Raw genomic sequence first — 23,065 nt, 5'->3', positions numbered from 1 at the left:
AAAATCATAACTCTGAAACTCCCCAACTGGTCGTATCAAATAGTACTACACATTTAAGGTTTGGGAGTAAGCACTTGAAATTGGGTTTTAATCGATGCTCTGGAACCTGAGAATCCTTTTAATTGTTATTTTTATAATGGCTAGTCAAATTGAGGCAAAATGAAAGTGGGCATGTGTTGTTCTCTGCTGCTTAAAATAGCAAGAAAAACAGATTTTTGGTAAAAACTGCCTTGCATGTGGTGAGACTTCTCCTGCCAGGTTGCTGGGCACCTTGGTCAATATGGTATGACAAAAATACTAATATTTTTTTAAAAATCCAAACAAACTAAACCAAAAAGCCCCCCATGGGTTGGATAGGGGCAGGGTAGGGTCCTCAAGTAGAGTCAGCCACAGCTCCTGCCCTGTGGGGAGGAAAGTGCATGGAAAATATTAATAATAATAATAATAATTAAACAGCCCTCAAAGTTTTGTGTTTTTTTTTTTTTTTAACAAATACCCCCCCTCCCCAAAATCAGAACAAACAAATAAAAAACCCCTATAGGTTAACCAGGTAGGGGTAGGGCAGGGGACTCAGGTAAAGCTAAAGCCAGCGCCTGCCCTGTGGGGAGAAAAGAGGGGAGGGGAATGCAAAAAAAAAAAAAAAAAAAAAATTTAATAATAATAAAACCCCACACAGCAAAACAAAATAAAACCACCAAAAAAAAACCCAAACCAAAAATACCCCAAAAAAGCCTCTGTGGATTGGCCGCGGGCAGGGCAGGGGCCTCAGGTAGAGCCAGCCCCAGCTCCCGCCCTGTGGGGAGAGGGGAGGGGAGGGAGGGGCCGGTGCGTGGAGCGCGAGCCGTGCGCGGGCTGCGCGCGAGCGGGCAGCGCGCGGCGCTGTGGCAGGCGGCCCCCCAGCGTTCCCCGGCGGCAAGAGCAGCGAAGAGGGCGGGCGGGCAGGCGGGCGGCAGCGCAGCACCTGTATCTGACAGCAGGGGAGGAGCGGAGGGGAGCGGCGGCTGGAGGTGTGAGTCAGTCTCCCGGGGACCCGGCCGCTGGAAGGAAGGGGAAATGTTTACTCTGTAGAGATGAGCCAGGTTTGCCGCCGACGGTGGGCTTCGGTGTGGAAACGCGCGCGGATTCTGCCCCGGTAAGGAGTGCGATGCCTCCCCTCACACAGCTTCCCCCCTCCCCTCTTACTCCCCGCCTCACCCCGCACCTCCCCGGCGTTTCTTTCTGCTCGTCCTCCCCCGGCCGCACCGGCGCCCGGAGCCCAAGTTTCCTCGTCGCCTCTCCTGAGTCGGGATTGCTCCTCTGATCAGCGTTAACCCTTTTCGCTCCGCCGCGCTACTGTCACACCCTCCTGCGCTCCCCCCACCCCGACTTTCGCTATTAGTTTCCTCTCCTCCTTTTAATGCCAAGAGTCAGGAACTATTGCACTGTTCGCCCCGGCTGCTGTCGGGGCAGGACGCGGGGGCTGGTCGCGAGCCCGGCCGTGTGCCGCTGCCTCCCCGCCTCAGCGTCTCCGGCCCGGTGGTGCCTCTCCAGTGCCGGACGGGCAGTCGCGGGATGGGCACCGGGGATCTCCCCATGACCCGGAGTCACTCAGCTCTCGACCTCTTCTTCGGAAGATCGCGCTCTTCCAGTCTTCGTCCTTCGTTGTTCCCGGAGCAGGGTTGTGAATTTCGCAGAAAGCTGCCTATCGGAAAGGGAAAAAATGAAGGGATTTTACGCCGGGCTTGAAGGTCATTCCCAGCTACCGGCGTAGGCACAGGTTTTGGTCCCTAAAGAACTTTAAGGAAAGAACCTGATCTCTTAGTACCTGTTGGGAGATAGGTTTGATGGCAGTGCTTCTGTCCTGGGTAGATAAGAGGGGCTGGACAACTTGGTGGAATTGTCCTGCGAGGCTCACATGCAGCGCTTTGCGATAGTTATTATTGGGGGTACCATCACAATCAGAAGGGATAGAAAAAAAAACTTTTATTTTATTTATTTCCCCCGCCTCCGAGAACGTGTTACAGTGCTTTGTACAGGGCTGTTACTGCTGCAGTGATGCTGGCAGGATGTCGGCTTTCTCAGCCTTCCATGCCAAAGGATAAGGGACGTCAGGAGGAGGCGGGGGGGGGTGGGGGGGGGTGGGGGGGGGCAGGTTGTTTTGAAAGTTGTTTGTGTGTTGAAAGCCGGTGGGAAAGTTCAGGCTTCCCCATTTGGAAGAGGCAAGGCTGGGTTCCGCTCTTCCAACATGCGCTTTCCATTTTTAGCTTCATTCAGACGCAGACAGCAGCTCCTTTCCTCTTCCTCTCCTTGTTTGTGACACTTCTCAGAGGCAGCTTTTCCACAAGCGACTAAGTGGTCTCACGGCCATGACCCCACGTTTTCTTCAGCATGGAATTTTTTTTTTCCCCTCTGAGACATTAAGGAAAGGGTCTGAAAAAGGTAAAGCTTTTGTCAGCCTAGGGATTTTTTTTTCCCTCTTTGTTTTTGTTTGCTCCTCATTATTACTGAGGCTGGCGTTCTAAAGGCGCTGCTTCAGTCAGAGCAGCTTCGTTTACACTGCTTTTTGGCTATTACTCAACTGTACCAACTATCCTGCGTATGCTTTTAAAGTGTCACAGACTGCAGCATTAGTCACGCTGTCTCAACGGAAACCACAACACTGAAGGACAATGAGGATTAAAGGCTGTTTTCTTATTTTCCAGGCTGCTACACAGTGTAGCTCAGACGCTGTGAGTTTCAAGAATCTGGTGAAAGGGAGAGAGTGGACAATGAAAATGGACATGGAGGATGCTGACATGACTCTGTGGACAGAAGCTGATTTTGAAGAGAAATGCACATACATTGTAAACGATCACCCGCTGGATCCCAGTGCTGACGGAGGCACCCTAACTCAGGCAGAGGCTTCCTTGCCAAGGAACTTGACTTTCAAATATGCATCTAACTGCAAAGAGGTAAGCGGCAATGCTCTGGGGAATGTTGGAGTCAGACAAGCCAAATCACAGCACTTTGGAAAGCGTGTGCTCACCCTGGCTTCCCTTCTTTAATATGCACACACACCCCATCACCACGACCACCAAATGCTGCCCGCTGGCTTGTGAGCTGGGACCCCAATAACTCTTCTAAGAATCTGTGAGCTGGCCATCTGTCATGGAATATCTGCACTGGAAATCTCAGCCAGCCTGTCCCTGAAACTGGTTCTGTACCAATTTACAAATAGTTAAATTTTCACACAATTTGAACAGCATCTGAATAAGCATATTTAAACTGTGGGGTAGTTCTCTGTGCCAATTTCTAGACTGCTCTTTGCCAGGACCATTCATTGCCTCTGGCTCAGAGATTAAAGTGCCTCCCTTGTCCAATAAATAGTTTTTTAAAAAGTAGAGGGGATTAAAAAAAAAAAGCCAACAAAACAAAAAAACCTCAACAAACCAACAAATTCCTGGAAATGTGTTCAGTTAATTCTTTTTGTTTTCCCTTTGGTTATGAAATTGCTCTATTCTTTTTGTGAGGTTGCTGTATTCCCAACTTCCTAAATTCTTAAAAACTCCAGCGGGTTGGTTAAGGAAGTGGTGGTAGAACTGTAACAAGCTTGACAGAAGAATGGCCGTAGCTTAAATTAACTGTTGTTTATCTGGGACAGTATCTTCACTGGTAGCTCACCGTGCGAGTCTGTCCTATCCTTGTCCCTGGAGTGGGTACATTCTTTGTTGTTGTTTCAGAAGGGCTGGAAAGAAATGAGCCCGGATGAGCAATTTGGTTTTGTGTTTACTCCTTCATATAGAGTAGCTATTATAGCTAGGTGTGATGTTCGGCAGGGTAATCACCCAAGGGACAACCCTTCATTTCTCCTTGTGCTGAGACTTGTGGTATAGCAGCTATTACCTGTGCTGCTGCTTTGGCTAAACACACTGACCACAGAGCTGAAAAGAAGAGGTACACTCATCCATGCCTATCAAATATTTTCTTCCAAAGTAGGGGCTTGTTTAATCCTGTATACAGAAATAGGGCCGGACCCCCAGCTGGAGGGTATTTGCCAAACTAAATTCCACAGTGCCGTGCGTAATAAAGTGCCTAGTAGGTTTGGTAAGAGGTTAAAGCTAAATTCTCCTCAAAACCACTTTTCTCTTCCCATCTACCCTGCCCTGCCCTGCAGAACTTTGGCAGAGAAAAAACACACTTCAGAAAAAAAAAAAAAGGTGTGAACCCTTGTTTTGTGTTGCATTGTTAGATAGGGCTTACTTTGGCTGAGACAGGGAGGTAGAGCTGCAGCTCCACTGTGTGATTTGGGAGGATTTCTTGGTTGGAGGATGAGGTTGCAGCACAACAGTTCGGGTAACTGATTGGCTGCTTGGCCTGCTGGCTTAGTCTGCCCCTGTTTAGTCTTAATGCCGTGGCAGGAGACAGCCGAGGAGCTTTCAAAATTCCCAGTGCTGTTTGGAAACACCGAGGTGTAATTTTCTTGTGCTATAGCTCAGGTCAGTGAATCAGGGTAGAAGGATTGTTGCTGTCTGTGTAAGAGGTGTGGAGAGAGAGAAGTTGTTGAAAGATTCCTGGTTCTTCCTTGTAAAATGTGACCTGTGCAGCTCCCTGTTAGTGGGAGTCTGAATATAGGACATCCTCCTTTTGTTCTCCAGAGTTTCCCTCAGTCTTTTATTTGTGCTGAGTAGTACCTACCATGAGGAGCAATAGGAACTTTCAAACTCTGAGTGTTTCTAAGGCAGCTCTGAAAGAAAGGGCCGATATGATCCTTTTCCCCCGCACATACACCTTCTATGAAAGCTACAGTCCTGTGAATGTACAGATAGGTCACCCATTTGCCAGTTGTCTGAAGGCTGAAATACTTGTAAACGGCACAATCCATTCATATCCTATTGACTTCTTTTGCCATACCTTATTTTTTTCTGCTACCTTCCAAGTTTGGGTTTGTTCAGAGGGGTCAGGACTGGGTGTGAGTTGCTCTCACACATCGGTGTTTGTGGGGTCAGCAAAGGAACGTGCTTCTGGTTTTGACCTCATGGAAAACCACCAGAGTCCTGCCAGCAAAACGGGGGGGGGGGGGATTTTTTCACTTGCGAAAGGGTGAGGTAAGACTTTGGGGGATGCAAGTGTGCGTGTTTGCCAGTGGGTTTCAGATGTGAGCTGTCTTCATGTAGCTTTGTCTGGCTGAGAGTTCTAAATGCTGAGTCAGTTTATTGACAAAAACACATAGAATACATCGCTTGTGAAATGCTAATGCTGTCATGATTAGATCATGAAACCCTGGTGCTGTCACGATTAGTATTGTATCTCCAACTTGGGGTAGGAAAAGTACTGCGTGCCTGCTTGGAAGGGAGGAAGTACAACTGCTGTCATTTGGGGAGGGTTGCTTTTTGTGTTTCTTTCCCTTGCATGCTTTGTGAAACAAGTGGCTTCTCTTTAAAGGTTTATTGAATTTGCAAGAGTCCCTGACACGTCATACTCTTGTTTATTCTTGGATCTTGATCGGGAATTTTTCTGAAGGACACATTTTTCATTGAGAGTTCACAATGTGTGTCAGCATTTTTAAAAAATGAGTTACTACTGCTCGTAACATTTTAGGCTGCTCGACTTACATGAAGTCATTTATTTATTTCTCTGTGTGAATTATTTATTCTGTCCTCCAGTTTTAGCAATTGACAGGAAAAAAAAAAAAAATGATGAAATGCCAGTGCCAAAACCATGCTCCAGAAAGGCAATATGTGAATGATCTTTTTCATACAGATCTTCTGTTTGTTGGTTTTGTGTTTTTCGTGTTGTTTTTTTTTTTTTTTTTAAACAATTTCCCCTTTGGTCTCAGTCCTTAAAGCCCAAACAGACCTTGATAGAAAGTCCCAGTTACTCTACTGTCTTGTGTGTTACTAGTGCCTCATCCTGGTCTGTGAGCTTGACAGAAGCATGTCTCAACACAGCCTTTACTTGTTGCATTTCTCTGATAAGGCTGTTTCTTAGACCCTGAATCAGTGGTTGTAATGAGAGCAGTGATTTGGAGCTGTTAGGGAGGGCATGTCTCTGACCTCAGACTCTTGGTTTCCCATATTGCTTTTATTTATTTATTTATTTTCCATTTGTGATCATAAAGGAAGAAGTCTGAAAGCATTTTGTATCATGGCATCTCTTTTAGAAAACTGGGTAAAATTTGTTTGGGCTTATGTAACTAGAACTGGTAGTTAAAAAGAAAACACAAGTCAGTGTTACTGCAGGACACATGATGACCTTCCCTGTTCGCTTTTGGAGAGTCCTGGTATTTCACTAAAACCAATATGGGTTTCTTCGATGGGTTTTGTTGTTGGCTTTTTCTGGAAGCAGTGGTCTCATTGCAAAATGCATGAGGAGTGGTCGGCGTGGACACCCAGTGCCCTCTCTCCGAATACAGATGCAGGAGCGCGGGTCCTTCACAGCGCCTTTTGATGTCGGCTCTGGGCCCGGAGCCCATCCGCCTGCTGTCCGGGAGCAGCGGGCAGGGCGGGACGTGCCCCGTTCCCGGGCCGGCGGGCTGCAGCCCTGCCCGTTCCCGCCGCCCCGCTCCCACCTCCCGGCCCCCGGCGCCGTATTAGGACCCTGGTCAGTTCCAGGGCCTCCGCCGTTCTCCGAGCTGCTCCCGGCCCCGGGCTCCCCCCGCCGGGCTCCCCGGGCCGGGCAGCGCCGCTGCAGCGCCTGCAGGTCGCGGCTGTTCCCCGTTCGCTGCCGGCTCTGTCCCGGCTCAGCCCGGCTGGGTGAGCTCAGCCCGGGCTCGGCGGCAGCAGCAGCCGTTGCAGCCCGCAGTTCGGGGAGCCATCCTTGGGGCTGCAGGCTGCCGGCTCAGTTCTCTTGTCCTGGAAACGCTGCTTTCCAGACAGGGAAATGTGTCAGCCGGCCCGCTGCGAGTGGGCTGGAAGTTGGAGCTGGGAAGGGAGAGCGGGTAGGAGTCTGTAGAGAGGAAACGGGTCTGATACAGCGCCTTTATGCTGCAGGGCACGGGTCTGACCCAGAAGGCTGCACACGGCCACTGAGTGGGCTTTTATCAGTAGGGAGCGAGTTCAGGGCACGGTCCCCCGTGGTTCTGTGCCACCGGGCTGTTCGGAAAGGGCTCATCGCCGAGAGGCAGCAATGTGCTGAAGGACACCTGGTGGACACAAGTCTGAAATGCTGCCCCGAGACAGCTCCTCGGCAGCCCGGAGACAGCTTTCCGTCCGTTCTGGACGTGGGTAGCCCTCCTTCACCACAGTAGCTGAGCTTACAGGGGCCAAAAGTGCTGATCAGAAAGGCATCCTCGGTTAAAGGTCAACGTTATTGTGGTTTAGCAAAACTTCATTGCTGGCACACACGGATGTGCAGAACATCCTCTGCCAAAATAACCTTCTCATGGGTGCAGGGTGAGAAACTGGCTTTGTGTTCAGCTGTGCCGGGGAGAAGCAAAAGTAAGGTGGATACCAGAAAGTGTCTGCTGTGTCAGATATACCAGTTCAGTGAGTGTTTCAAATTGACTGGTTTGAGGAGTGATTTCTAGAGATTCTGAGAATAGCATTGAAGTCATCTTAATTAAGGCCAAGATATTTTAAAACTGGAAAAAACTCAGGCTCCCATGCAGTAAAACTGGTAGGGTATGCTGGTGGCTTGGTTGTGAACTTTTCATGAGAGGGCAGTTGGATGTAAATCAAGATATATGGGGAAGATGAGAACAACATCTGCCTTTTTCAGCTCTCTATGAGAAATGTACAAGCAAGACAAAAATAAAACTGAGCCACTGAGCTTGTTTCAGCTTGTGGTAGGTGTAGGAAGTTTTCTGGAAGTCCCTTTTCTCTCTCTTCAGTCCAGATGCACAGATCAATGGAGCACTTAACTACTTCTACTGATGATGTTGAATAATTTTTTTTGGTAGTGTGCTAAAACACATGTTGAAACACAGACAAGCACAAACAGCCACCACATACACCCAGCAATCTGTTTCCGGGTGGATTATGTCCTTGATTCCATGGCTGGTATCTGTACCCTGTATTTGACATTTAACATAAAAATTATGATAGGCATTAGTCATTTACTGGGATTTTTAATCTTCACCAGCACACAGGCAGCTATCTTTCTCTCTCACCTTCTATCACACCAAGGATGATACCACAGAAGAAAACGTAGCATGAGAAAAAACACAAGGCTTAGCTAATTTATAAGGTACTCTCTACAGCCCAGGGGTTTTACTGTCCTTTGCTGCAAAGGACTATTAAGAAAAAGAAATACTCCTCAAAGTGATCTCTCTGCAGGGTCTGTTGAGTGTTAAGCTGCTTTGGTAAGAAGGTCACTTCCTTGTGGGGTACAGACAGCAGTAATCTCAACTCTTTATGTTGGTCAACCACTTCTGCCACTCCTGTCTTGTTCTGAAATGCTGGTGAACAAAAAGATAAGTGGCAAGGAGACAGGAGGAAGAGATTCTGCCATGAGTTTGGTTCTGATACCAAATTAATGGGCTTTTTATCTTCTTCCCCCCTCCCCCCATTTGTGCAGCAGGATTAGTCTTGCAAAGGCTTGGAGTTTGGGGTTTACAAAACTGTTGGTTTCCTAACATTGTTTGGACACATTAAATTGAAGAAGGTTGGTGAGGAACAGAGAGAGACCAAACCAGTAACTCAGCAGTGTTTTGCAAAGGGTTACTCCAAGGCACGTTCTTCTGAATAATGATGAATTGCTTCCTGATTTGTGGTCAGTGACTTTTTTTTTTTTTTTGTATAATTACTGTCAAGAAGGAAGCTACAGAAGCAGAGTACGTTTCTTAGACCTAGCATAGTGGAGCATTTTCATCAAAACCCTTACGCCTTTTTGACCAAACCCACTTGACATGTTACCGGAACTGCTGCCTCCTTTTTACAAAGGAGGGTGATCTGTGAGTACATGTCCCAAAGCCATTTCATATTCTGTTTGGTATGCCACTGTCTGCTGCTGAGACAATTGTAGGTTTTGGGGGGGTTTGTTTTGTTTTTTCCTCCTTTTAGCTATCAGGATGGTGATAAAGCGAAGATGATGGGGAAGGGAAGTTTCATTTTGATCTGGAGGAGCAGTCATTTCAGTTCCTAACTTACTAGAAAAGTGAGCTCTGTAGAAATGAAGTGATTGAGAGCTGTTGACTATTTTTGTTTGCTGGAACTAGACTTGTGGGAGTTACCTCTGATAGAAGAAATAACTTCAGAAGGTGTTTAACTGCTCTGCACATTTCACTTGCTGTTTCTCCTTGTAAAAAAGGTATTTTCACAAAATGCTTTTTTCAGGCAGTGTTCAGCTTTGGCTTCTGTGTGTCTGGTAAGATGCTGGTTGTGTCATATCCAGCATGGTTGTTAATTTCTTTCTCTTGTGCTGGACCACCACAAAGAAATTTCCTGCATTGATTTCTTTACCTTGTTAAATTTGGGGGACAGAGGAAAGGAAGGGGGACAGGGGAGAGGAAGGAAGACTCTTTGATTTCTACTGGCAAGGAACTGACCCTGTGCTGCTCTTCTTTTAGGTCACTGGAGTTATAAGCAAAGAGTACATCCCAAAAGGAACACGCTTCGGACCCCTGATAGGAGAGATCTATACCAGCGATACGGTTCCCAAGAATGCGAACAGAAAATACTTTTGGCGGGTAAGCAGGAAAAAACAGCACCATGTTGTGGTAGTAAGCAGATCACTAAATGAGTACAGCTGAGAAGCTGGGTCACTTCCTGCTTCAGAACTCTCTGAATGCAGGGGGCAACTTCTGTCTGCTGCCAGGCACCTACAGAGCCTGTGGAGAGAGCTGAGATGAGTAAATGTCTGACTTCTTTGAATTTAGGTAGAGAGAAAGAAAGCAGGGGAGATGCATAGCTCTTCTCCTGGCTCTGTCTTCTGGAACAGATCAATGATTGATTGTATAAAGAAATACTTCTGCTTCTTGCAGTAGGGGCAGGTGATTTTGCATTTCTTCAGAGTGGAAAGTCACTCTTGTTTATGCAGATATCACCTATCCTTGTTTTTTCCACCTATGAAGAAGCTTTGAAAGTACTGCATAATCTTCTACTCTGGAACTATCACGCATGCAGGTGTTTTTTTCCTTTTCCATTTTGAACAGAACTGCTATAACACAGTGGTAATGGTCTTCAGCATCCATTATTCAAGTCATAAACTTTTCTAGCCCACTTCAGAAGGTGTTCAAAGAGCAACCTACTGGTCTTAGTGAAAGGAAAAATCTCTTGCTGGCAGACAGACACTAGAGGTGATGCTTAATCTGCACTCTGTAGTATAAACTGGAAGGGAGCACCAGCTAGCTTGTTTTGTCTTGGGAAATCTGTGCTGGGGAATATCCTTCCAGTTTATCAGTTCACATAATCCTCAATTTCTGCTCAGACCCATTATTAATTGTTAGAGAACAGCCCCATCTCCTTCCATGGATTTGTTTTGCTGCCTCCTAGCCATTTAGGTTTCGTCTAAATCACTGGATTTGGGAGTATACCCAAGCCTCTGTGCCTAGGTGCCTACCTTAGCAACATCCTGACCTCATATCCAGGTGAAACACAGGGCAAGCACCAGTGTTCCCCACACCCCTTTCTTCCTACCTAATTGCATCATTTTGGTTTTCTCAGATTGTCTGTGTGCAGTGTAATACAGCATTGCACAGGCAGTTATTTGTATGAGTGTTCTCACCAAGCAGCAGCTGCTTTCACATTCATGAGGCTTTGTTCTTGTATCTGAATGTTTTTGGGAGCTTGTGTCCAGCGTAGGTGACACCAGTACACTGGCCCCAGCCCTGCTGGTTGTTAATAAGACACTGGGAAGAGGGGCTGCTAACCATCTTGCAGGACTTCATTCGATATTGCAGTGAGAAAGGTGACATCATTCTCATGATGAGATTTTAAGTCTCAATGCGGAAGCATCCTCAGAAATAATATCCTAGGAGCCACCTAAGCATTGTTAAATTCCCTGTTATCATCTCTTGATGCGTTCAAGACAGGCTGCTGCACCAAAAAAGAATTCCTTCCTAGGGCTCTGACACAGGCTTGCATATGCGAAGGAAATTGTGGGAGATAACTTCCCACATGTTATTAAAGGCATCCTGGGCTTGCTGGCAGGAGCAGGAACATCTGCTGCGTGCGCGGGGGAGATGCTGCCTTCGCTTTGCCCGCGCAAGGGGAGCAGAGCCAACGTCATTTCTGGGAACCCTGCCGTGACTCAGCACATCTGGCCTCACCTTCCCCAGAATAGGTGGGAGCCCGGGGGGGTGGCCTCGCCCGCCTCGGCCAGAGCATGGTTACCTGTCACCGCGTGGTGGCCTTGCCGTGGCTTTGGGATGCGGCAGCGGGCGTCGAGCGTCGCAGCCCTGCGTTCCTGGAAGTTTGCGAGCTGGGGCGAGCAAAGAAACCCGAAGGCTGCTCTTGATGCAGCACAGCTCGGCCGGCCCGCTTCCATTTTCTCATAACAAACACACCGCAGAATCTCTCGCAAGCCGCTTTGATGAGGCCACATGTATTTCCCCCTTCTCAGTTTACAGGAAGTTGCTCTTAAAGAAAGTGATTCTGGTGTTTACTGCCCGCGTTAAAGGGCCAGGCTGCCTCACCCCTCTCCACTGGTGGCTCTCGGAGAGAAGAGGAGAGGTCCCGGCTGGCTGGCGGGTGGTCGAGGGGCCCGCTGCCCAGCCAGGTAGGTGCAAAGGGCACTGGTGAGAACACCGAGATGGGAATACATCAGGGAGTGTTTTCCCTCTGAGATAAGCTCTGTCTGCCCTTTGGAAAGGCATTTCCTGCCCAGCGAGGTGCATGGATGGTGCTAGCTGCTTCTCCTTCCAGTGTCTGGCTTATGCCCAGTCATCTGTTTTGTGAAACTCAGGAACCTCATTTCATCCAGCACAGAGCTTGTCCCTGCCATGAGTAAGGGATGTGTCTTTAGCAGATGTCTTTAGCAAATGTGTCTCCTGGATGTGTCTTGATTTTTTTTTTTTCTTTTATTTCTTTTTTTTTTTTTTTTAACTTGTAGAGGGGGTAACTTTCTTATTTTTGCCTCTTTAAGAAACAGTAGCTTCTGTCAGTCATTGGGATTTATTTCCCCCACCCAGGCCTCCTAGCATTTTTTCAGGTTGAGGTTTTCTCTCCCCTCTGTGGACAAGCCAGAACGTGTCTCTTGATAGGAAAAGTGAATTCTTGTCAGCCGGCCCTTCTCTAGGTCTTCCTTAAGTTATTATGGCAGGTGAAGTTCATCTCTGCCTCGCCCAACCCTTCTACAAAAGGGTTACAGTCCAACTATGAGCAAGTGTTGCTTTAGGACTCTGGGGGGGTGGAGGATGTTTGCATAGTTTAAACCTTTGGGTGGAGGTGGTAGGAAACTGCAAGTACAGAGGCCATAGAGAAAAAGGCGAGAAGGACTCTGACGTAGCACAGTCAGTCAGTCTTATACACAGGTGACTCAAAGCATTAATGCAAGCATGCACTCAGACCTGCAGTCATTAGCATCACTCACTTGTTGATCATAGCACCAGGAAAAGCACTCCAAGGTAGACTGTTGGCGCAGGGAGAGTATTCTGCCTTTCAGATTTTGGGTCTGATGTGTCTGTACTAGCAGAGACACGGGCAAAGCAGAAAGGAAAAGGTGACTGTGACCTTGGAATAAGCAGCTCTTCGTTAGCACAGAGGATAGCATAGGTGGAAGGGGCTTCAATTCTTTCAGTAGTATGTTGGGGGGAAAAAAAGCCTTCTCATTTTTGCCTCAGGATGCTGTGCTCACACATAGCTTGTTGTGTGCACACACCCTCACGAGCACTTCCTCTCTGTTCCAGATCTATTCAAGTGGTGAGCTTCACCACTTCATTGATGGATTTAATGAGGACAAGAGCAACTGGATGCGTTATGTAAACCCTGGCTACTCTGTTCAGGAACAGAACTTGGCTGCTTGTCAGAATGGAATGAACATCTACTTCTACACCATCAAGCCCATCCCTGCCAACCAAGAGCTGCTTGTGTGGTATTGCCGAGACTTTGCAGAGAGGCTGCACTATCCCTCCTCCAGAGAGCTGACAATGATGAACCTCAGTAAGTGGATTACAGTATGAACAAGGAATGCTAGCAATGTCTCTTCTGCCTATATGATCTAATAATAAGTTGTATAATTACACAGCTGCATCATCTGTTGTGTCACAGTAGGCTGCTTGGAGTGGAAAAAGGGAATTAAACCCAACACGACAGAAGGAGTTCCTTGTGGCTGTTCAAATGTAAACAGAGTAGAAAAAATCTGAACAGCTACTGGTTTACAATCTGAAAGTCTGGTAAGGCAACCCAAATATATTTCTGCCCTCAGAACCCTTGGTTCACTCTCAGGCTTTCCAAGTCCAGACCTTATAGTGCATTGAGCCAATACCTGCTTTGATAGCATATACTCCAAGCTGTCCAGTAATGCTCCCAAAGGGCTGCCCTCACTGTACAAGGAAGTGGCCATGTGCTGTGACTCGGTCTAGGTGTCTGACAAAATACATGTTGACTGCACAGTACCCTTTGAACCTTGCATCTACACTTATCTTATGGGAGCAAACCTCCTGCGGTCTTCTCATCTGCTGACTCGTTTTTTAAGCTCATTTCTTCCCTGTTTCTTGGCTCTCTATCACAGCTTTCATTTTCTGTTCAAAAATAGTAGCACTGGCAGCAGGGGGAAGAGGTATTTCCAGGAGTTTATCTCTGTGTTCCTCTGTGGTTTCTGACCATTTCCAGCCTCCGTGCTTCTTTACTTATAGTTTAATCACTGCCTAGCACCTCACTCAGAGCCCCTTGAAAAGAGGGGGAGGTTCTTGCTGACTTTTGATTTGAATTTTAGGATGCCTGTCCTCCTTTTAGCTGCTCTGAGCTAGAGCAGAGCATTCTTTTGTCCTTCTGCCAGTACCTACACTGAAATTTGAAGGAAAAACTATAAAAGTAGGTTGTTGGTTTTTTTATAAATAGGACTATATACTGTTATTTGGCAAAAAAAAATAGTTAATTGGTTATAAAATATGTGTTACTTTGAGGATCATTAGAGCTAAAGTGTAAACCCTCATCAAGAAAATGAAGCAAGACATGGAGATTAATCTGTCCTTCATGGATGTCATCTTTTCACCATTTTTGGTCTTTCCTACCAAACAGGAAAAATTGCTATTTCTTAGTGGCAGAGGGAAGAGAAAGAGGGAGTGTCCTATGTTTCAATATTCCCTATTCACAAAATCTCTCACTGATTCTGTCATCTTTGCACATGTTGTTTCACCACTGGCTGCGTGGTTTTATTTCCTGATGTGATGAACTGTTGGCTTTTCTTTGGGACCTCCATGTGGGTCAAGACAACAGCATTAAGGTTTCCTGAGGATGAGGAGTTTGTGATGATCCAGCCAGACACATCTGTCCACTAGCTAGGAGGATCCACAAGTGCAGCCTCAGTTTCCTGCATCTGCTGGTGTCCTTGTAGAAGTAGCAAGGAATGTATTTGTAAAGTGTCAACTAATTGCCTGGTTACTCTTACTCAGGTCAAAACTAGGAGTGTCTGGACATGTGCAGAATAATCCATCTGAGCAGAAGCAGGCTCAGTAAGTGGATTTAAAGAGACAGGATCTTGAGCAATAGTTGTGTAGTTCAGCCTTAACATTTGAAAGAGCAGCTTTCACAGCATTTGCTGAAGGCCCTGTAACAACAGTTGAAGCAAGGATGATTTTTTCCCAGCATTAGTACTGGAACTAGATGAGTTGAAAGTCAATGTCAGCACTGTTCAGTTTTCCTCTTTCCTCTCTTCCCAGGCCACTTCTTCTAGTTAAATCTAAAATCAGTGAGCATCCTGCTTCCTCTCCAGCCTTTCCCTCTGTCACAAGCCTGGCCAAGGTGCCCTCACACTGTGTTCACCTATGAATGAAGTGCAAAAGGCTTGTCCCCAAATTGCTAGCATCCTGCACCTCCTGCAGACCCCATCAAAACATCTTAACAGCATCTTGCTTGGGGGGGGGCACCCCACTGACCTCCTCAGCCCACTAAGAAAGTGAGGAAAGCCCTCTCCATCCAATTGATTGCTAATAATTTGGGGTTTAAAGTGGTTTGTCTTTCCTCAGTAGCAGGCAAGCATCACTGCCTAGCCCAGCCCCTGGCTGATGGTTTTGGCACCCTCTGAGGAAGAGGGAGGGAAAGTTGGGGTCCAGGTCCCAGTGCAGGCTGAAGTCAGGGCTCCCTCCCACTGTGTGGGGCAGCAGTACTGCCAGCCTGTGGCTGTGCTGTGCTGTGCCCAGCATCCTCCCTCCATCCCATCTTGGCTGTGCAGAGCACATTGGTGCCTGCAGGAGGCTTTGAAAGAGCTGTGCCTTGGCTGGTTGCCCAGCACAGCACAGGAGAGGCCACCTGGGACACACACCTACAGAGAGCTCCCAGTCTTGCCAACTTAAAATATAGGCAGCTGCTTTAGGTGCCTCAGGGGTTTGGGGATCACGGTCTTGGGAGTTCAGCACCTCAGTTCCTCTTTAGGAACCCAAGTGGGATGGGCCTCTGGGGAAAAATGTATCAGAGAATTTCTCTGGCTTTATTTCCTGTAATTAGTGGCCTCAAAAATGAGAGAACTACCACTTGAGAGCATAAATATATTTACACATCCACACAGAACATCCATTTGCCTCTGTAACAGCAAACTTTCAAATTAAAGGTAACTTCTCCAGCGTTAGTTCATTGGTGCCGTAGAAGAAAAGCATCCTGATTGAAGACAGCAATTAGGCAGGCACTTAGTTATGGCTTTAACCCTGTCCTCTGTGTTCTCTTGAATTGGGGCCTTTGACCCAGTCCTTCAGAGGCTGAAGCACACACCTTCCTGCATGGCTGTGATTAGCTCCAAGTGGAGCTACGTAACTCCAAGTGGATGTTGAAGTGCCTACAGGAGTTGCACAATATCCACATTATCCCAGCGGTGGAAGCTCAGTCTCCTGCTCTCCTTCCTGCCTGTTTTGAGGCCACTGATGTTGGATCTTCCTATCATGATTTGAGAGGTGCCACCTTCAGATGGTACCATTGTCCAGCAAATGTCTTTTAGTGCAATAAGCAGAAGAGTTCTAGATTCTGCTGACCAAAACAACAATCTTTGGTAATTTGCTACCTGTGCTTAACCTCATTCAACTAGGCCCTCAGATTATCTTTTAGCCTGGGATATGTTCTTTTTGGACTACTGAACAGATTGAGGTAATTTGCTTCAGGGGTTTTACATAGTTTACCATTTCACTCCTACCTCATCATAGGATTTTTATTTTGGGATGGAGGAGGGTGGAGAGGATAACAGGTAAAAAAACCCACAAAAAAACAACAAACAAACAAACAGCTATAAACCACCAGACCAAAAACCCCCAAACAATTGCCTTGACTCAGGACGTGACTATTTGATAATAATGTTCATATATTGCAATCACATGATGCAACTTCCTGCTGCTCATGTCATGTTTGTCTCCTCAGTCAAGTACAGGCAAGTGACATCTTCTGGTCAAGCTTCAGGAGGAAAGGTTGAGTTGGGGGAAGACAACTGGCCTATTTACAAAACGTTGAGCAATCTTTTTGTCTCATTGGCAGGTTCAGCAAGGCTAAATTATTTTAAAATCTTTCTGATTCTATGAAGAAGATTAATTTTGTAATGCTTCTTTCTCTAAATGTGGTTTATCTTTTTCTTCTTCCTGCTGTCCCTGACATGCTGGCCATCAGTTAAGCCCTTGCTGCTCGCTTTCCCTTTTGTTTACTGGGCAGTTTCACTTTCTGGTTTTGAAGCTTTTCTATGTGGGTTGAGAGGAAACATCTGTACTTGCTTTAAAAAAAAAAAAAAAAAACAACCTCCTGGAATCTTAAAAAGGGCTCAGGAAAATGATTTTGCAATTATATAAGAAACTAGAATTTGTGGACTAAAGTTGACTTGATACAGAGGATGATTTGAAGGCTCTCTTAAAGACTTTCTCTGTGCAAAATGTTTTCAAAGGCATCTCGCCCTGCTTTGCACACATTTAGAAAACAAGATGATCGAATTATAGACTTGTAAAGGCTGGTCTCCATTCTCATTTTGAGTGGAAACTCTCTTTGTTTTTGCCTGCTTCACAACTTCGAGGTTCTCTTCCTACTAGCAAGAAAGGTGCTTAATTTAGACCAAAAATGTGAATCGGCACAATTTAGCTGCACCACTCGACGTGCTCGGTGCCGTCTCGCTCCTGAAATTACTGCTCAGATTGCTGCCTGCCTACAACCGTTTTTCAAGTTTTTAGATAAAACCAGATCACTGTTTCTATGAAGTCTCTCTCGGGCTGCAGCTCAGAGCGTTAGAAATGAGAGCAAAGCCTACAGCTATGCAGCACTTCCAGCAATTGGAACACCCACATTGGAGTGGCTTCAGGCAGCCCCTCCAGTTTTATTAATACTTAAAAGTAAAAGGAGTTTTTCCCTTTTCCTCTTGCATGCGCTCACTAATCTCAGATCTGAGCAAACACTCTGTTGACCTCAGTTAGAAGCGGATCAGGCTCCTAAAGAGGCACGTTTGGGGTTTTTTCTTTCTCTTCCCCGCCCCCCCCCCCCCCCCCATCAGTAACTCAGAAATGAAGCTGCACTGATCTTGCTTTGTTATGAACCTTTTTTCTCTGTATCTCTCTGACCACAGAAATTAGACAGATCTTGGATGTGCCTATATTTAGTGTATTTTTTTTTTTAGTGTATATATTTTTTAGTGTATTTTAGTCTAAGAGGGTGGGAGGGAGAAATGCATTTCAAGAAGGAGACATTGTGATGAGTAAGAACTTAAATCTAAAATCACAAGTTTTAAGAAAATAATCAATTTATAAGAAATACATTTCTTTAACCTTGAAGTATGGTTCCTTTAAGAGCAACAAGAAAGGCTGTAAACCACTCAATGTGATTCAGCCCTGCTTTAAATCCACGTTCAGCCCCAAACGCTACCTTCTCTTATTTTACACAGTGCTGACACACTTGTTTATGTTTAGTTCTCCCTGCTGTTCCCAAGCATCCCTTGTGCTCAGGTAATGATGGAAAAAGCCAAGAGGGGATTTCTGGACCAAAGATAGTCTGCAATCTAAAGAGCTGTCAGTTAGACCTGAAAAATAATTTCTAAACAGTGCAACTTATGCCTAGAAATGGAAATCAGTAGGAGAGAAAACTTTGCTGGGGAAACTTTGAAGGGAAGGAGAGAGCAGTTTTCTTCAGTCTGTCAAGTGGGGACGTGTGCCTGTTGCACAAAGCAAGTGAGGTTCTCAATGTGAGCTTCCTTTCTATCACTTGTGTGCTTGCTCCAGCCCGAGGCATGTATGTCCCCACCCACCTTGTGGCAGCAGGAGCCCTTTCTCCAGCGGCAGCAGCCCTGGTTTCTCTATCGCTTTTCCAGCAGTGCCAGCACTTCTCCTTCCTCTTCCCCTCCCCCCGGCTTTTTTTTTTTTTTCTTTAAAAGAGAAAAGTGTCAGTTTGATCTTCCTGCTCAACAGACCCCCATCAAGAAACTGATATGGACCTGATAAGGTGGTATTTATTTTTTCTGCTGTGAGGCTTTACAAGTCCTGCTTCCCCTGCCCAGCTTTCAATACTTCCCGGATACTTCCCCAAGCTGATAGCGGCACCGGGAATGTTTGCTCTGAGATGCTGGTGTGGTGACAGGCAGCTGATAAGATGTAGATAATATTATCCACAGTGCCATTGTGAACCTAGCAGGCCCTCTATACCCCAAAATCTGGGTGGACATTTAGAAAATGAGTTACCACTTTACAGAAGGACCAAAGAAAGGAGTTGATTTTTAATGCCAAAGACTGCAACATGTTCTTAATTTATTTTTGAAAATATACAAACTGCCCACATATCTTAAACTACATTCGCTTGCTGCTAGCCTGATGCTTGTTTGAGAAAGGATGCTGCTGTAAAAGGCAGTTGCTGTGAGCACAAGCATGCTTTGAAAGCAGCTGTTTTCTTAGGTACAGTTAGTAAATGGCTGTTTCTTTGCCTTATAGGGTAATGTTGCCAAAGGATAGATTCCATTAGGGCAGTGAATAGTGAAGCAAAGAATCCATGCTGAAAGCTCTGTGGTTGCTGCTTCTTCCCATCTTCCTTGCTGAGTTCAACTGGTCAAAAAAAAAAAAAAAATGTTTTTTTTACCTCAGCTAGTGAAGTGAGGACAGTCGGTCACAAAAGGAGAAGTTTGGCTAAGGGGCTGCAACACTTTCAAGTCACAAACCTATTGGCTTGTACCCCCTAATGGAAAACCTTGCGCATAACTAACCACAACAATATGAAACCTTCTTGTAGTTTTCCCTCTATAATAAAATATCTTAAAAGTCATCATTTCAAGATTATATAACTATTACCCCTAAGAGATTAGATAAAAGCAGGCTTCTTTTTCTATTGAAGACATCTCTCAGTGTCTTGTTTCTGTTATGCCTAGATAAGAAGGTAGAATCCTTCAATACAGTGTGTGTGTGCCCTGAACTGAGCCAAATGGATGCTAGCTTCTGTTTCCTTCTAAATACATATTTCTCCCCTCCACTAACTCCCCTTATTTTTTAAAGTACATTTCATTTTCAGCTGGAGCCAACCAGTCTTCCTTTCTTTTGCTTTGCTTCAGCATTTTTTTATAAAGCACAGCTGTAAGCAGAGGAGTTTTGCATAGAGCTAATGCCACAGAAATCTGCAGTAAATAGCCTGCTTTGTTGTAGATGTTCCTAAGCAGTATATTTAATGAGTAATGATCTGTTTACTGATGGAGAATACCTTCTCTTTGAAGAAGGCTTTCATCCTAGCCAGCCATGGGGTTTTTGGTACTGTAAGTAATTGAACTGGCTGGTGAAGTGACTGCTGCGGTTTGGCAAAAGCTGATTTGTCATGCCTTGTTACTTTACTGAGGAACATTTCTGGGAGCCTGCCTTCTGCAGAGTCCTCCTGTTAAACTTGCCTTGTGAACAAATGCTCCTCAACTGCAGTTATTAGCAGTTATTAGCAAAACAGGTTACTTGTAAGGGGAAAGAAAGGTGAAATCAATTTGCAAAGTGGAAGCTAGCACTCTGCAGATGACTCAGTATCCCATCGATTAACAACGCTTTTATTAACACTTAACACCAACAGGCATTTCTTCACTCAGAAATTCGTTTTTGGGGGGAGATAAATGGCTGCTCATCTCTGAGAGTGGCCTTTCCTTCCCACTAAACTGGTAGGAGTCAGATTGTGTTTTGAAAAGAGATAATGACAGTGGCCTATGGCCTATCTAATCATTACCTTGTCTTTATGTTTCAGCACAAACCCACGTGAATCCAAAGCAGCACAGCACTGATAAAGATGAGCTTTATCAGAAAAGCGTCCCAAAGAAGGAGCACAGCGTGAAAGAAATCCTGAAAATGGAATCCAATCCTCCAAAGGGAAAAGACTTCTTCCAGACCAACATTTCACCAGTTACTCCAGAGAAAGACTTGGACGATTTGCGTAAGAACTATAGCCCGGAGAGGTGTTTCTTCCCTCGAGTTGTTTACCCGATCCGACCTCACATTCCAGATGACTATCTGAAAGCTTCCCTAGCATATGGGATGGACAGACCCAGCTACATTACTCACTCGCCCATCCAGACGTCTACCACGCCAAGTCCTTCCGGGAGGAGCAGCCCAGACCAAAGTTTAAAAAGTTCAAGCCCTCACAGCAGTCCAGGGGTCACGGTTTCCCCTCTGGCACCCACTTCCCAAGAGCACAGAGAGCCGTACTCGTACTTGAACGGATCCTATGGCTCAGAAGGATTGGGGTCTTACCCTGGATATGCACCCCCTGGCCACCTCCCACCTGCCTTCCTGCCATCCTATAACCCTCACTATCCCAAATTCCTGTTACCTCCGTTCAATATGAGCTGTAATAACCTGAGCGCTTTGAACAATATCAACGGCATCAACAATTTCAATCTCTTCCCGAGGATGTATCCTCTTTATGGCAACCTGCTCAGCGGGGGTAGCCTTTCCCACCACATGCTGAACCCCACCACCCTCCCCAGCTCCCTGCCCAGCGAAGGAGGCCGTCGCCTGCTGCAGCCTGATCATCCCAGAGACTTCCTCATCCCAGCCCCTAACAGTGCCTTCTCTATCACGGGCGCTGCTGCCAGCATGAAGGACAAGCCATGCAGCCCCACCAGCGGCTCACCCACGGCTGGCACAGCAGCCAGTTCAGAACACATAATGCAACCTAAACCTACCTCAGTGGTGTTGGCTGCCACGGGCGGTGAAGAAGCCATGAATCTCATTAAAAGCAAGAGGAATGTGACTGGGTACAAGACCCTCCCATACCCACTGAAGAAGCAGAACGGGAAGATCAAGTACGAATGCAACGTTTGCTCCAAGACCTTCGGCCAGCTCTCCAACCTCAAGGTAGGCAGTGGAGAATGAGGCAGCAGCCACCTTGAAGGGCAGGCTGCTAGGAGTCTGGGCTTGGGACAGCACCCAAAAGCATGGCTGTAAAGACAGTTTTAATTCTGATGCCACCTAATGAACTAAATGTTGTGTCTTGGCAATGGAAGCCTTCTGCTAACTTCAGGGAAGCATTTTTGTTACAGTTCTGGAAACTGCAAGTTGTTAATTGCTTTGCTTCTCCCTAGGTGCACCTCCGAGTACACAGCGGGGAGAGACCATTTAAATGCCAGACTTGCAATAAAGGCTTCACGCAGCTGGCTCACCTCCAGAAGCACTATCTGGTACACACGGGAGAAAAGCCTCACGAGTGTCAGGTAGGTAGCACCCTGCAGAGACCTCCTCTCCCGGGAGGCTTAAGGGCTGCCAGGGCTCACACATACCCCTGGTGGTACGTGGGGAGGGCTGTGACAAACCGGTGACTGTTCAGAGCTGAAGTCTGTCCTGCAGCTGTTCCCAGCCTTGCTGCAGCAGCCTCTGCGAGACAGCAGGGCTGCCTCCAGCCTGTGAAAGACATCTGCTGGTGGAGTTTTGCCCTGGGCCACACTCACAAAGCTGCTCAGCAATATTTAAATAAAAGAGGAGGGGATTTTTTTCCCCTATGTGAGAAAGCACGAAGATACATAAAGCTGCTGCTTCATCCTCTTCTATCCTCCTAGCTGTCTGCCATTTAAACCATCAAATCCCCTCCCACTCATTCACTCTTTCTCTGCCAACCCCCCTCCCCATATCAGGTTTGTCACAAGCGGTTTAGCAGCACCAGCAACCTCAAAACCCACCTGCGGCTCCACTCTGGAGAGAAGCCTTACCAGTGCAAGCTCTGCCCAGCCAAATTCACCCAGTTCGTGCACCTGAAGCTGCACAAGCGGCTCCACACCCGGGAACGGCCCCATAAGTGCATCCACTGCCACAAGAGCTACATTCACCTCTGCAGCCTCCAGGTCCACCTGAAGGGCAACTGTCCTGCCGCCCCTGCCTCCGGCCTCTCCGTGGAGGACCTGAACCGCATCAACGAGGAGATCGAGAAGTTCGACATCAGCGACAATGCCGACAAGCTGGAAGAGGTGGAGGACAATATCGACTTGACAGCCATCGTGGAGAAGGACATACTGACCGTGCTCAGGAGGGAGATGGAAGGAGCCAACCTGAAAGTGTCTCTGCAGAGGAACCTGGGAAACGGACTTCTCTCCTCAGGGTGCAACCTTTACGAGTCGTCGGATATGTCAATTATGAAGTTGCCTCACGGTCACCCACTACCTCTGTTACCTGTAAAGGTCAAGCAAGAAACAGTTGAACCAATGGACCCTTAAGGACTTTTTTTTTTTTTTTTTGGTGGCAAAAATGATTTTTTTTTTTTTTTTAATTTATGACTTGGCAAGTCAGGGTGCCTGTAGCAGTTGCTTGTACATAGGTTCAATGCTGCAAAGCAATCTTGGCTTACAGTAGTTTCCCTACGCTCTCCAGCTGAAAAGAAGGAACTCCAAAGTTACTGTTTTCTCAGGGCATATAAAAAAAAAGGGGGCAAAGGACTTTGCATTGCCTCACCAGTTACTAAAAGACAATCCTATCCATAATTATTTTTACAATGATAGTACTTCGTAATTTATTATGCAATTAATCATTCGAAAAAGCAATAATTAGGAAAATGTTTACAATGACTGGAAAATTCATTGTAATTTTGACTTTAAGTGTTTTTATTTTTCCTTTAATGGC

At 46.4% G+C, this 23,065-nt stretch overlaps 1 protein-coding gene across 1 annotated transcript; it reads left to right on the top strand.

Annotated features, from left to right (window-relative positions):
- Positions 1 to 2,648: 2,648 nt before the first annotated feature.
- PRDM1 (PR/SET domain 1) lies at positions 2,649 to 22,662 on the top strand. The gene is made up of 6 exons (XM_054393144.1): positions 2,649 to 2,930; positions 9,464 to 9,583; positions 12,743 to 12,995; positions 20,205 to 21,313; positions 21,541 to 21,669; positions 22,087 to 22,662. The coding sequence occupies exons 1-6, from the start codon at positions 2,649 to 2,651 to the stop codon at positions 22,660 to 22,662; spliced, it is 2,469 nt and encodes an 822-aa protein (XP_054249119.1).
- Positions 22,663 to 23,065: the final 403 nt, after the last annotated feature.

This window comes from Indicator indicator, chromosome 27 (assembly GCF_027791375.1).
Source record: "Indicator indicator isolate 239-I01 chromosome 27, UM_Iind_1.1, whole genome shotgun sequence".
Classification (NCBI taxonomy): domain Eukaryota; kingdom Metazoa; phylum Chordata; class Aves; order Piciformes; family Indicatoridae; genus Indicator; species Indicator indicator.
Note: the sequence above shows the minus strand (reverse complement) of the source record. Positions and strands in the feature narration are given on the sequence as shown.